Source organism: Dromaius novaehollandiae, chromosome 14, assembly GCF_036370855.1.
Source record: "Dromaius novaehollandiae isolate bDroNov1 chromosome 14, bDroNov1.hap1, whole genome shotgun sequence".
NCBI classification, from domain to species: Eukaryota; Metazoa; Chordata; class Aves; order Casuariiformes; family Dromaiidae; genus Dromaius; species Dromaius novaehollandiae.
Genome location: NC_088111.1, coordinates 8,750,279 through 8,765,164, shown reverse-complemented (window position 1 = coordinate 8,765,164; position 14,886 = coordinate 8,750,279). Strand labels below are relative to the sequence as shown.

General features: G+C 41.1%; 1 protein-coding gene across 1 annotated transcript in view; it reads left to right on the top strand.

Moving 5' to 3' along the window:
- Positions 1-14,886, top strand: part of OTOA (otoancorin) — a 37,735-nt gene that overhangs the window by 16,035 nt on the left and 6,814 nt on the right. The window contains exons 16-23 of the mRNA XM_026116256.2: positions 420-475; positions 856-973; positions 1,487-1,560; positions 3,360-3,495; positions 5,121-5,311; positions 7,584-7,677; positions 8,884-9,013; positions 12,500-12,687. Of these exons, the coding sequence (XP_025972041.2) occupies positions 420-475; positions 856-973; positions 1,487-1,560; positions 3,360-3,495; positions 5,121-5,311; positions 7,584-7,677; positions 8,884-9,013; positions 12,500-12,687 (987 nt within the window). The remainder of the gene's footprint in view (positions 1-419; positions 476-855; positions 974-1,486; positions 1,561-3,359; positions 3,496-5,120; positions 5,312-7,583; positions 7,678-8,883; positions 9,014-12,499; positions 12,688-14,886) is intronic.

The window sequence follows — 14,886 nt, the reverse complement described above, 5'->3', positions numbered from 1 at the left end:
ACTTAAAGGGAAGTATTAATATGCTGAGTTTAAAAATCTTCAAGATTTTGCCACATAAATTTTCTCTCTCATATACTGTGGACTAGACGTTTGCGTGTACAACCAGTCCTTTGGCTCTGTCCAGGGAGATGAGAGGCTGGGCCAGACAACCTCCAGAGGTCCTTACAAACCTAAATTATTGTGTGGTTGTGTCCCCTGAACGTTTTTAGCTCTATCCCATAGTGCAAGTCAGTGATGTCTTGTCCTGCAAAAAATAGGTTCATCACCCAATGCCAAAGATTGTGGTTAGCAAAACTGGACCACAGAAATGCTTTTAGAGTACGTAAGAGAGAGAAATGTACCAAAATCCTGTAGCAGTTTTTGTGTCTTTCAATGGTATTGCCAAAGATTTGCTTTATATATAGTATTTTTCATTTCAGGCTTTGTATCTGTACAAATTATTGTCTAAGAAAAACTCTCCTGCTGACCTCTTAAGGTATGGATGATAGTCTCTCTTGAAATGGGGTTTAAGTCTAGTTTTGTAATCAGATTGACTTTGAGGTAAACACTATGTGATTTTATAGTGTTCTATGTTTATACAGCATTCATTCCTTAGTACTCCCGGTCAATTCACCTTCCTGATTAAAAGGGTCTCCAAAACCAAAATCAGGATCAAAACATTGCAGGGGTTGTGATACTTTAAGGCTCAGTCACCATTTTTTGATTTAGTTACAGTTTTACTTTCAAAGCCTTTAGATTACAAGAGAGAGAAGATAAAGGTGGTCATAGAAATTATGTCTTGGGACATGGCTGTGGAGAGTGAAGACTAGATCCTGCTCATGTATTCAAGAGGTTGTGCTTTGCTTTCTCTATCAGCACAGGACAGCTCATAAAAGGAGTAACTTGTCAGCTGATTGAAAGTATGGGCACAGACTTTTTTTTAAACCATTTTAAATTCTTTGAAAAGAATCTTCATCTGCTTTCTCCATATCAGGTAAAACAAAAAAAAGACTTTGTGTGCATAAATGTGTTACTCATATCGAGACTGTAGCTAAATTAGAATTTGGTTAATTCTTTTTTCATTTTTTTCCAAACTTTATATATGCAAATCTGTCTGTTAACATATTTCATTCAAATCTTGTATGTTTGAGTTTGTTTGTTAACACATTTCGGTTTTGTAATTTCATTTGTTGCTTAGGAATTGCGAGAAATTTCTACAGGCCTTCTAACTTTTTGTTAATTCATAAATAATATGTTTGGAAATATATGTAAGTTTTGGAAACATACATAAGTGTCCTCATGAAACCAAATATAGGATGTTTCATCTCTGATGCCTACAGAGTGAAAATTCCAAACTGTTTTGTAAAAGAAGTCAAAGAAAACTGCTCTCTGAAGATAATAAGCACGGTCATATCTATGTTAATTTATAAGCTATAATAAACAAACCACATCCCTCTTCTTCCTCAAAATTCACAAATGCTTAAGATCTTTTTTTCGTTGTTTTTAGGTTAATTGCTTGGCTTGGAAATTTTGGAAAGTCTCCAATGCAGCTATGCCTCCCTTCTTCTTATTGGTGCTTCCGTAAGTTATATTGTATTACATCTTAAGTTATGGCATTCATTTTGAGTAATTCTTGGGAGCATTTTTTAAATAACTCCTGCAGTCCTAGCAAAACTGATGGTTGAAACAAATGGTAATTTGTAAAAAGTGGTCACTGACTGCAGAAAAAATCCATGTCAACTGAGAGTTGGTAACACCAGATATCTCTTAGTATAGCCCATTTTTGGTTGCTATTTTGTGAGCTTACTTGTTTGGGTTTTTTTGAGAGTGGACATGTAAGATAAAGCCATCGGGTTACTGTCCAAGTATACTGCTCTGTATGGTTAAAAACATTTCAGTGTGTTTAAAAATGTTTTTTGTAAGTAATCAAAACTTTGCATTGTATAAGTGGCCAAGCAATATTTAGTTACAGCTTTTTCCCTCAGAAAATAAATAGTAATTTTACCCTGATAGGAGATCCTGAATTGTACAGCTACTCTCTTGTTAATTCCCCCCTTTTCTTATTTCTTTCTTCCTCCCAGCTGAAAGAGGGGAAAAAAAGGAAAGAGAATTTTTTTTTCCTGGAATCTTTTTAATTGAAAAAAGAAAAATTCTGATCAAAAGTGTGAAAAGAAAATAATTCTGTTTGAGAATGCACTACTGTATTTAAAAACACTGAATTAATAATAATAGAAAGACTTTGATACAAGAGACTCTGCAAACTGCAGCACCAAGTAATTTGGCAAACAATTGCACGTTGCTTGTTCAGGGCCATCAGAAGTCCCTGGGGCCGTCGCCTTCCCGAGTCGGAGGGGAAAGAAACACGGGCAGGGCTGGGCTTGCACGGCTTCGGAGCACGGCTTCATTCGCAAAGGCTGTCTGCCACTCCGGATGGAAAACAGCATCATTTGGTTTAGTTCGGCAGCTCTTTCTGCACTTTCGTAGAAAGGAAATCTACTCCAAAATTACTTGTTGTTCTTAACCCACCACCACATCTTGATTCATCAGCGAAGGGGGAAATGCTGCTCTCTATTTTAAAGTTTTGATGCTGCATTTACTCTGTGTCTCTCTCTGTGCGGTGCCAGCGAGAGGCAGTAAACGTTCTCATATATCCTCACCTCAACACAGTGGCCACACGAGGCAAAACTTCCTAGGCAGCCTGGGTGCCTGGAGGTAGCACACATTCTTCCTCTGTGGCATTCAAAACTGGGTGATGAGTTTGTTCCTCTGCCCCAACGTAGGGGACACTGAGCAGGGACAGGCAGTGTTGGATTAGTGGCTCTGCAGTCTCAGCGAGGAGTCCCTGTTCAGCTCCCGAGTGCCGGGCTTGCGTTGCCTTCTGCTCCTGCTGAGCAGCTCACAGGCGTTTTCAGAGCCTGGATCCTTTTCTCTTCTTCCCCACCTCCTTTTTGAGCCTAGTATGGGATGAGCAGTAAATGGTCAATAGGGAGACTGCCGAAGCAAGGGCTTTTCCCAGCTTTTATGTTTGGGTGTTCACTCTGCTCATTCCCAACAGAAAAGAGAAAGGGGAAAAATTTCGGAACTGGAGACACACTTGTTCCACATGGTGCTAGAGCAGCTCAAATAGAGCACTTTCATCCCCGTACAGCTATTTATAACCCTTAGCCATTGTTGGAAGTCAGGTTGATGTGAAGACCTGGAAGAAGATGTGAACTAAAGTAAGGCGGGGGTTACTTGCAACTTTCTGGCCTGCCCAGTTTATGGTTATTCAAGTTTAGACTTGTATCTGAATTTTTCCATCACCACAGACTGTATGGGTGTGTTTACAGGTGTACGAAGGTCAGGTTTACATTCCGAGACCGTTTCAATTCTTTCTGCAGGGTTGAGTATCTGGAGTATGTCTCAGGCTCTTTGTGTGTCCCTTTCATTGCAAGTCTCGGGAAGACTGAGCTGGACCTGGCGAATCCAAGCCTTCACAAGAAGAGCGCTGTCCTGCAAAAAGTACAGGAGTGTTTGGTAGGCATGATTAGCTGGGGTCAGTGGTGGGAGGGAGAGCTGCACAAAAGTAATCTGTAATTAGCCACTGACAAGTCCAAACTAAGTGAAAGTGGTTGTATTAGTTTTTTCTCCCTGTATTCCCATGTGGTGCCTCACAATGCTGTAACGCTTTCTTGCAGTCTCCTCTCTGCATGCATCCCACTCGTGCTCTCCGGCAGACAGACAGCGAGCTCTCAGACACAAGCTCTCCTGCTCTGTCTTTGTACAGTACCTCAGTGCAGTGAACCCCAAGCTGGCGACCTGGTGACAGCCCGAAAGGCAATAACGTGGCATGCCGATTTCTTCATTATCATAAGCAAGAGCAGCTTAGACTGTAGCCTGGCTTGGAGAAACTGTTAAAGTCTTATGTTCAAGGCCGAGCAAGACATTTGTGATTTTCTGGATTGTACACGTCCGAGGCCAGTGATAGCCAGTTTAGCAACCTACCAATTTATTCCTGACAGAAATGAGATGTCTGTAGGCCTCAGACATCCCTGTAATCCCTGAGCTACCCAGAACTGCTTTTGAAACAGCTCTGTGGGAAGGGTTTCTAGCTCAACAAAAATAATTTCTTTATTCTCATGTAGATCAAAATAAGGCCTACCTGCTGCAGTTGACCTGTTTTTGAGCAGTGGGAGTTGGACTAGGCGATCTCCAGAGGTCCCTTCCAGACCCAGCTGTTCTGTGACTGTGGCACTTGCACATATTACCACGCTGCATTTCATACAGCAGTGTCAGTCACTACCAACATATGTTCATGTCTTACCCATCTGTGTTCTTACGGTTTTTCATATACTATTTTGTTTGTATTGTTCCCTGTCTAAAGAAACACATTTTTGAAGCTTCCTTAATTTTTTTCGATTCCATGAATAGTATGAGCGTTCTCATGGGAAATGATTGCTAACCACAGGGAACTGCTCAGGACAGCGCAGAGCTGACCCATTTGCACCTAGAGCGGTTCCCCTTGCCCCAGCCTCTGCTGGTCCTGTACAGCTGTGCGCGGCCCAGGTAGCTCCGCAGGTGAGGTGGTTGTATCAGGAGTATTTTGTGACTACTGCTGTCTGGGAGCTGCAGCAGTCCTCAGCAGTTTGGGGGAAACAGTTCTTTGCTGTGGCTGTGAATATTCATGCGGTGATATGTACTAACCAGCCCTATAATCCCTCGTGTTTTGGCAGGCACTAGGAAAGCCTGCAGAGCTGAGCCTTGTGAGAGCAGGAGCTTGTGATCCCTTTGCCACAAGGGGCCCCGTGAGCACCCTCCTGCCAGGCAGAGCGGCACCACCTCTGCACTTGCTGGGTGATCACCTGGATACGGCTATGTGGCAGGGGATTTTGTTTTAATTAATTGTTATGTGTGATTCAATATTAAAGAGGAATACACTGAAAGCTGTTGCAAGCTCATATTAAATATTGCCAATTGTATGGGTAACAGCAAAAAGTATAAAGTAGTCTCAACAGAAACTGCAGGTTAAGCTGCCAGCATGAACTGTTGTGTCTTTGTTCCTTAAAGGGCTGTAGAGCTTAAATGTATTGTGATGCAGTTGAGTGATACAGGGCAAGAGCCAGGATTAGCTCTGCCAGCAAGGTAAATGCTCTTTGTTTCAGAATGGCTCCATTGCTGATGAATATGATGTTGACCTACTTGGAAATCTAATCTGCCACTTACCTCCGGCCTCTATACGTGGTAGAATGTCCCCGAAGGCAATGGCAATAGCCCTGCATCAATTCAAACTCTGCCGACAGCTCAGCCGTGAGCAGAAGATTGAAATTAAATACAAACTCCTCGAGTTATATGGGTAAGGTATTAGATATACCACCTTGCTTTTGCTGATGCTTAAGCCATGCAAATACCAAGCATTTGCTTTGTCCAAATAGCACTGCAGTGAAAAACAACACAAAGCAACTTCTATCACTGGCCAAGCGTGGGGTCTCGGTCCGCTGGAATGACGTTTCTGTTCTTGTGTGTAACAGGATAACTGCGGAACAGAATATAACCCCAGGGACACCCTGAGTGACTTACGTCCCAGAGAAAAAGGGAGAAATTCTGATGGCTGAGAAGGGACAGGCAAACTGAATCTCCGGGGTGGCAAGAGAAAGGGGGTTACTGGCAAAGTATGGTGCAGGAAGGCAAGGAATTGGAAGAGGGAAGTGGGATACACAGTGCCCAGATGTGATAAGAGAAATTAAGAGGAATGCAAGCATCCTGGCAGTGGGAGTGAGCCAGAGGAGGAGGCAGAGGGATATCAAGTTGAACCAACAGAAGCAATGAAGTGGACAGCCTGTTAGAGGTCATTAATGACTCAGACTAGGAGGCTGATTTCAACCACACTGCTGCATCAGTCGTGCAAAAAACAGCGTGATCTTCTATCTGGCAGGAATATACCATTTCCCTCCTGCCTCCTCTCTTAGAAGTATCTTACATTTGAAAACAGAGACTGGACACACAGCTCCTACCCCTAACCAACCCTTCAGTAGAGTGTGCCCGCAGTCTTTCCCTTCCTGCCCCAAAGTCTGTCACCTGATCCTCCTAATCACTTTTGTTACTCCTTCAGCTTCCTCCTAGTTGTCATCATTTTTCTGGTAATGGAGTGCTAGAAGTGAATACATCAAAGAAAGTACTGAAAATTGGCATTATTTATTTATCAAATATAAGATATTCCAAATATCTTATATTTGATAAATAAATTGTAGTAAAAGTATTGATGGTTTTACTGAGAGCTATCTTTTAGCTTCTAAACTGTGTTTTTTACTAGAGCCCAACCCTGCGTTTGATCTTGATACGGATTCAGATTAACATATCATGACACATTGTACTAAATAATACTTTATTTTATTAAGAAAATATTTGTCTAGTTAAAAAGCCTGATAATGGGGCAACAAACCAAAAAAATTCTCTTTGAGAACATAGATTAGTAACAGACCTGTTAGACTATCATCTTCTTTAGAGTCTTTCAGGCAGAAAATTATCAATCCAGGTGTTTTCTTAAGGCATCTGGGTTGGCTGTCATTTGTCAGATTAGTATCAAACAGCCCGAACATGCATAGTGCTAAGCTACAGATATTTCAAAACACCCAGGACCACTCAGAACTGAACTTGAACTTCATTTTTAAGACCTGAAATTTCTACAAATAATTGAGCATGTTATTTCAGAAGATACGGTACCTACCACAGAATAGTTTTCCAATACAGAAATGGCATAGATTTAATTAGATGTGATTCTCCAAGGCATTACAGCTATCTTCCATTACTCTTAACATTGCACATGAAGGAAATAGCACTGACAATAAAAATACATAGCTAATAAGGCATGTATTTAAATCTTCTGCTCCATCACTTGTTTTGTGTTTCTGTCTCTTAGTTTTAAAAAGACAGTGCTAGCAGCTGACCATTGCCACGCCGAGTTGCTTATCTGAGCTGTTCAGTGAAATCGGTCTTTTCAGAAAAGCTGAGCACCCTCAGCCCCTGTTGACATCAGGGAAAGCTACAGTTGCCCAACACTGGTGAAAAACAGCCTCTGTAAACCTGCAAATAGTTAAATATGGGAAGTTGTTCAAATTTATAAGCAAGTACTGGCAAGTATTGTTTGGTTGAAGTATTAGCAAGATTGGTCCTTAGGACAAGATACTTGGAAAAGGGATGGTTTCAGTTTTGTTTATGAGGTTCCTACTTCTCTTTTGATGCCATTTAATACTGTGCAGTATAAATCTGAGAAAATAGTAAATGAAGTTTTCTAAAAAAAAAAAAAAAGAAAAGGGACGATTTCTCCTTGCTTGAACACTGTAGTGCTAAGAATGCTATGAATATTGAAGGGGAGAGAGAGAGAGGAAAGCTCCACTGCTAGAATATTTGAAGACTTTCTCTGAGTGTACTGAGAACTCCACTAATGCCCTATATATCAAAGAGATATGGGAAAATGCCATATGATGTTAATAGACATGAATCATCACGTTTGCATAGGAGGATCCATCTTTCCTGTATGATACAGTGTAAATAAAACTGTGACATTTTAGTATCATTTTAATTGCAGGCATTCTTCATTAAAGTAATTTCTCAAAATATTTCCTCAGCTCCCCAAAGACCTGGACAGCTGAAACAACATTAGATGTTGGACCATTCATAGCTCTGTTGTCAAAAGGAGAATTAAATGTCCTTGCCGTAAAGGTATCTTTTTATTTCAGTTTTTATATTTGTGAAAGATATGTTAAAAGTTGAATTTGTGAATGTCATGATTCAGTCTAAATTATGCAACCTGAATGCTAAACTAGGAAAATAGTTCTCCTGGCAAGGAACCATGTGTAAATGTTTTCATTCCACTCTTACATTCTTGACTTCATCGACATTTCTGAGATTTCATCTTGAATGTGATAGTAGTATAAACAATTAAGTGCACGTATACAACGATATTGGGCATTGTCATTGTAGAAGAAAATAGTGCATTTGTAGTGAGGTGCACACATACACGGCCTCCAGCAGTTTTAGAACTTCGTGCGGTGCAGTGTTCCCTGCTCCGTTCCCCTCCTTTCCAGCCATGAAAGTTTTGTTTCTTACCCTATTGCTGATAGTGGGATCATACTGAGAGAGACAGTATCAAATTAGCATTTACTCATGTGGCCCTTTGCCCATGGGCCAGTGTAAAAACACTGTAATAATGCCACATAATAATAACTGATGGTCTCTGCATTGCACTCCATAATTTCTTTGCCCTCTTTAGTTCTTATGATTTATACCTTTTATGTATAGGAGTAATCTATACTGAAATGAGGTATTTATTTTTCAGCAGAATGATGCGAACATAGACACTAAGTTTTCCCCGGGAGATAATGCTTACGTTTGACAATAGAGAATAAGATTTCAATTGAAAAGGTGGTGTCTAGCAAGGTGGAGGAGAGAGGTGAAAACCTCAGAAAATCCTAAAAAAAGATGAACAGGTGAAAATGAATTCTCATAATTTAATTGGATCCTCCCCCTAAATTCTGATATTTGCCTGGCAAATTTAAAACAAACAAAATAAAGTACTTTTCATAGTGCACATTAATTACACTGTGGCACTCATTGCTGCAGCATAGTCTGGGTGCAGTCTCCAATTCAGGCAGCATTGAGATGTTGCCAGAAGCTGTGAGGGCTTACAAGAGAGAGAATCACTCTGAATTTGCTTTCTGCGATATATTTTTTCCTTAAGCACCTTTGAGGACCAGCCGATTTACTCTCCTTCCCTTCAGAAACATCTGCACAAGTAGGAAGGAAGCTGAGCTGTTGCTAACCCGTACTTTGCTGAGGCCTGCACAAGTCTTTCTCTGTAGATCGTATCCTAACTGCTTTTGTTTTAAAAGGGGGAAAGATGTCTTATTCATTTTTTTTCTTTTGCAGTTCCCAGATATCATTTTACAAATAGCAAAGACAGTTGGGCCAATTTCTTCAGCTGAAGAGCTTCTATCAACTGTATTTGAATTTGTCTCCAACACCACGGCCAACAACAGATCATCTATCACCAGACCTGGTGAGTGTTTCACCTGGTTCCCGCGCAGCATCAAAATGCCGGATTTACAGTGGTGCCATCTGGGGTTGTGATGGTGCAGTTTGACCAGACTTTTTGTTTTCTTTGTCATCAAGTGCATTCTGAGAAGCAGGACAATAAAAAGTAAAGCCTCAAATAACTTAAAGAGGTTCAATCTTTTAGTAAAACAGTGAGAGTCTTTGCCATGCTGCCTGTAGTTGTCTGATGCATTGACCAGTTGATGAAGCATTTAACTCCATTACAAGATTGCATGGTTAAGCATCTCCTGGAACGTTTGCGAGCGTACAAAGGGAAAAGATAAACGATTTGGATTAGTTTTTTTTCTTTATTTTTACTTTTTTTGGCTTCCTTTATAATCTAAGTGAAATTCCTTGAATAAAAAAGCCATGAGAGTAACAAGTTGTTGTGCCAAAAGATTACACACAGTTAATCCTTTGCCAGACATGAGTTTATGCTGACTCAGCTGTTCTTCAATCTGACATTGGTGGCACTGTGTTTTGTCTGTCCGAGTGGACAAATTTTTTCATAGTCTAAATGTATTTTAGTTAGCAACCAAACATCAATCTATTCAACTCTCTTGTGACAAATGGACCTTGTTTTCCTTATGCAAGGTACATACTTAGACTGTATTCTATTATTACAATAGCTATATGCTTTCTGTTATTCGAAGTTCACCCAGGGAAAAACTTTAAATTGTGCTATCCTGTGGCATGGAAAACCGATGTGCTGGGGGAAAGGCTTTTGAAAGGACTAAGGAGAATTTATAATCCAACACTTTCGAGAGGCTTGGCACTGTCTGCTTTTAAAGCTTTAAAAATCTCCCCATTGGTTCTCTGTTTAAGAGAATATAAGCCCAAGCTCCCACCAGGCCCTGAGTCTGCATGGAATTTCATCCGCCTGTATAACAGCAACTCTGAATGATCACTGTGGTGTCCCTGGCAATGAATTTGCCCCTTACAGTGTTATATTCATGTACCTACAGAGGGAGACAGAGAATGTTTTACACAGCTCTGTTTTTGCATCACCTGAACAGAACCATGGCCTCTTTTGATCAGAGGAGTCACTGCACAAATATCGTGTTCTAAAATAGCCGAATCAGGCCCACAGCATAGCGGAGTGTTAGTCCAGCTGTATGGATGAAAATCACTCTTCCTTGAACAAGTAAACTATCCGATCATAAAATATATTTCTGTAGACATGGGCCACTGGATTTGAAAATTCAGCATCAGGTGTCTCAGCCTGCCTGTGTCCTTTATAATGCATTTTTACGTCTCAGGATCACAACAACATGAATCCTGAAAGCTCCTCTAATCAGGCCAGCCCATGGCCAGTGCCTCATCTGCACTGCAGGACCAGTGTCAGCCTGCCAGTGAAGTTAATGATCTTTGTCCAAGGCTATGGAAGGTCTCCGTTCCTCGCTTCTGGGGCTAGCTCAGCTGGGGAGGAATTTGGAAGATGAGAACTGGAGGGATTTTTTGTGCTAGTCTAAAAAGAAATAATTCCACAGTCCGAAAGTGTATTAATGAAGTTCTGTAACCAAACATAATTTTATTAAGTTCACAGGACTCACGTGGTGATTTTAGTAAGGAATGAACTTTTATGACTGATTTCTGAATCACTGGAAAATTGGTGTATTATGAAAATAGCTCTAGAATAACAGTGATGCTCTTCATGCTACCAACCTGATATTTTACATTTGCCACTGTCCAGTGGTGAGCTAACAGTAATAACAGTAACAATTACCAGTGACAGAGTTTTTATATCTGTACCTACCTCAAAGGAAAAACAAAAATTGTGGAAAATATGAGGCAAAACTCAGGAACAGGGTATCCAGGATGCTACAATAAAACAGTGGCAGTGCTGGAAATAAAATTCGAGTTGCTTGCATCACAGCACCAAGAAGTTGCATTATATATATATCACATTCTGTATCAAACTAAATATGATTATATAGCAAAAGGAAGAATGAGGCAGCATCAGCTACAGGAAGCAAAGCCAGGATTCTAATTAGTATTTCCCTCTGTAATCTGGCCACTGTATCTGGTGTGTTACAAATAATAAAATCAATGTTTTTTCCAAGAACAAAAAATACTAGGTTTTCATGTCTTGGGGAAGGGAACTGCTTTGTGCATGGATGGGTAGGTAGTATTTACATGAAAAAAGCTGACCTTTTGCAGCAGGGGAAAGTGAAACAAAGCAGCTTCACAAGAGAGCAGTTTGAAGGGAGAGCAGAACATCAGCTGGTACAGTAGAAGCTGAACAACATTTTCATTTGCTCAACAGATTTAGTCTTTTCAGTGTTCTACCCACTACTGCAGCTTTCTCTGATGCAAACAAATCCCTCCTCTGCCTCCCTTCAAAGTACAAATCTACTTTGTACATCCTCACTTTGATTTACTTAGCTGGGAAGCTTAGCTCAGACTCAGCATCTGTGAAATTCTTGCTTTTTACTGGTGGTGATCATATCTGAGGACATGCAGAGATTATTCGGTTTAGATAATTATTTAATAAGGATTTCCAAAATTAGTGACAGGAGAGAGAGCAGTAAGCTCAGGATTCTAATTTCTGCTTTCCATATTCAATATTAGACGTGGTCGATGCCAGCAACGACCAAGATTCATTAAAACGCACAATGGAAACTGTCTCATTTAAGCGTGCATAGGGCCAGAATCTGTCAGTAAATCAGATTTTTAAATGCAGTTCGCCTGTCCTAACAGTTCTGTTGTAAGTGAATAGCCCTTTCTAGTTCCTGACATTTTAACAACAAGCTTGACATAAAGAACAAGCACTGCCTTTCTCTGACACATTCAGTTTCTGTCTTCACCTTGTTTAAATGTCAGGCAAGTCTTATAAGACATACATCTCTGTCAGTGTGTTTCAGAGTAAAAGGACCTGTCCTGTCTGTTACTTAACTCTTGAGTTGGATTCACATATGTGGTGCTTGAACATGGAGAAGTTTATTCAGCTGCAGCATTTTTTTGTGAGCAGCAATATAGCTGTATAGAGAGCTATATTTGCATTTCATTCTTACTGAAACAAGATTCCTGATACATGGTGTTTTTACATCAGGATCAGCACTTACCAGGATTTTGGTTCCTTTAGGGAATTAGACAGTTGAAAGATCTTGGTTACTCTTAGTATTTACATACATCCAGATTTTAATGTTACTGTAGCATCATATATTTCAAAAATATGTCTACTCCTATTTTATTTTCCAGCATGAATGGCATTTGGAGGACAATATACAACCAATTTCTTGCAAATTAGGCAAATCCTATTTTTATATCCAGGACATTCATGAGGCAAATATTTAAAGGAACTATTTTATTGCAAGATGATAAACTTAACAATATCACATTGGCTGTAGCTAATCCATAGTCTGTCAGCCTCTGAAATCCTTGTATTGCTTTGATTTCTTTTTTTCAGTCTCCCTGAAGAGAACTCTTGCTATTTGACTTTCTCTTCCAGATTGCTTAGGAACCAGAGCCCCTTCTTTGGATGAAATTATTAAATTAGCAGAAGCAAATGCCTTTTGGTCAGTTCAGGAACTGAAATGCATGGATGCAGAAACATTTGACAAAAATGTGGAACTTCTTGGGACTGTGTCAAGTTTTAACAGCTCCCAGCTTATTGTCTTGAAGGAAAAAGCCAAGCAGGTAACTATCCTATCTGTGAAGGAAAATTAAATCCATAATTTGATTTGCTATTATTGAACTATGTGGTTCTAAAGCAACTGCTGCAAGAATATCTATTGTTTATTGGAAAAATAATGGGAGTTGGTATAAGAAGATTCTTGCCCTTGCTTTAGCGTCAACAGGCAAGTAGTTCTGACCTCCTGGCAGCTGAACAACTTAAGTGCTTTTATTTTTCAACGCCTTTTCAGTTGCTTGCTTCTCACTCTTCTTTCAGAAGAGAAAAATCAGCAAGCCATGCTATACACTATTGGTTGGCCTGCTGAGAATTAAGTTCACAGTGTTAAACTGTCTGCATGTTAAATGTAGCTTGCAGTGATATACAACCAGACTGACTGAAAGAGACTTTTCCTTAGCTGAGTAAGGCTGGTGTTCCCACCTGCTTGTCGCAGGCAGTGCGCCAGGGACAAACCCATTGGTGGGAAATTTTAGGAAGGAAAAAACACCCATGTTTTTAGTCTGTGTCTTCACTAGGTGGCTATTGGCAAGTGTTAAGAAAACAGAGCAGAGGGAAGACATCCTTTGTTTGAGGAAGAGGGTTGGAGGCTCTTTGCCCGTTAGCATCCGTCGCCGGCTCCGTGCAGCACTGCTGGCAGCCCCCTCTTTTCTAGGGCGTGCAGCGCAGTGCGCGGGCTCTGGGGCTGGGGGCAGAGCATCAGCAGGGGGTCCAGCTCCGAGCACTGCTGCTGTGGCCAGGTGTGGGCTCCTGCAGACACGCGAGGGAGAATCAGCCCTCGCCCCACACCTGCAGTTATCAGTGGGGCACCCCTCCTTGGGGGTGACCTCCTCCTGCTCCCTCCCGGCTGCCTGCGCAGCCCAGGAACAGCTCTTGTGCCCCGTTCTGTCCCAAACATCCTCCTGTTGTAGCAAGGGAAAGCCGTGGGGTGCAATCCGACAAGTTGGTTTGGCTGCAGAAGAGCCAGAGGTGAAGAGGTGACCGACCCCAACCTGTCTGCAGCTGCCTGTCACCAGCCTCTGCTAGAGGTTGTCTCCTGTCTGCCTTCATCTCTGCATGGATAGCTACTCCCTAATCCCCTTCTGTCAAAACGAGCCAACATTTTAAAAAAAATCCCTTTTAGGCTCCATCAGAGCATTCTGACAGAACCAGGTTAGGAAGCATCTACAAGCACAGTTTAGTTGTAGGCAGTACAAGCGCAGAGGGCTGTGATCTCTGGAGGGAAGCAGGAGCGGGACAAGGTGGGACAGGGCAGCATCTTCTTAAACCAGCAGCTGCAGCCAGAACAGTGGAGCTGACCATGACCTTCAGGTTGGTGAGGCCAGAAGTGCAGTGTTTAGCAGTGAAGCTCAGCTTCTAAAACTCCTAAAATGCCGGTGCTTGAGGAGAAGTGGCACTAACTGGATTTCCAAAAGCAGATGCTGACTCTGGCCTTTGGTCTGTGCTGCCTTGTTGCAGTAGGACAGCAGCCTGCTGCGTCAGATGAGTTCTTCTGAAGACAGCCTCCTCCTGTCAACATGGAGACGTGTGCCTAGGGAAAGGAAAATGTATAGCCCTAGAAGAAAATAAAAATACCGCTCATCTGAGTTAGTGGAAATCAAAATATTTTACAGCAGTGCAGCATATAACGGTATGCTTGCAGAGTGATACCTGTTCTAGAGAAATTGCCAACAATGTTAATATGCTCATACCCCAGCTATATTCAGTTAAAAGATACACAGATCTGTAGTGCACTAAATGCAAGCATATTTTGCCTGTGTGAATGTTTGTAAGAAAGATTGCTGCTAGCCGAAGACTTCCTGTATAGTAATCTGTAAAATGCAGCGTGGTGTTAACACTGAAGGTGAAGCATGAGAAATCAGATAGTACAGGGAAAGCAACCACAGTTCTTTGAAACCGTGTGCATAAGATGCTCTATATTATTAACTAAAGGGCATCTTTGATTAAAGGTTTGATTAAGCCAGCTTTATTTCTCCTAAATTGATTGATACTGCATATTCCTCATGGGTCCAAACTAATTCAAAAAGTCCAGTTACCAAGTTGTGTCTTAATGAAAATAAGTTTAGGTCACTTGTGCGAGGAAGGTCTCCAAGCTCAGTGATAGTAATAGATGTGGAGATCTGTAGTCTCTAGGTGAACGAGGACAACGGAGTGTTTCAGTTTTTGTGTGTTGTGTTATTTATACTGTTATGTCTGAGATTTCATCT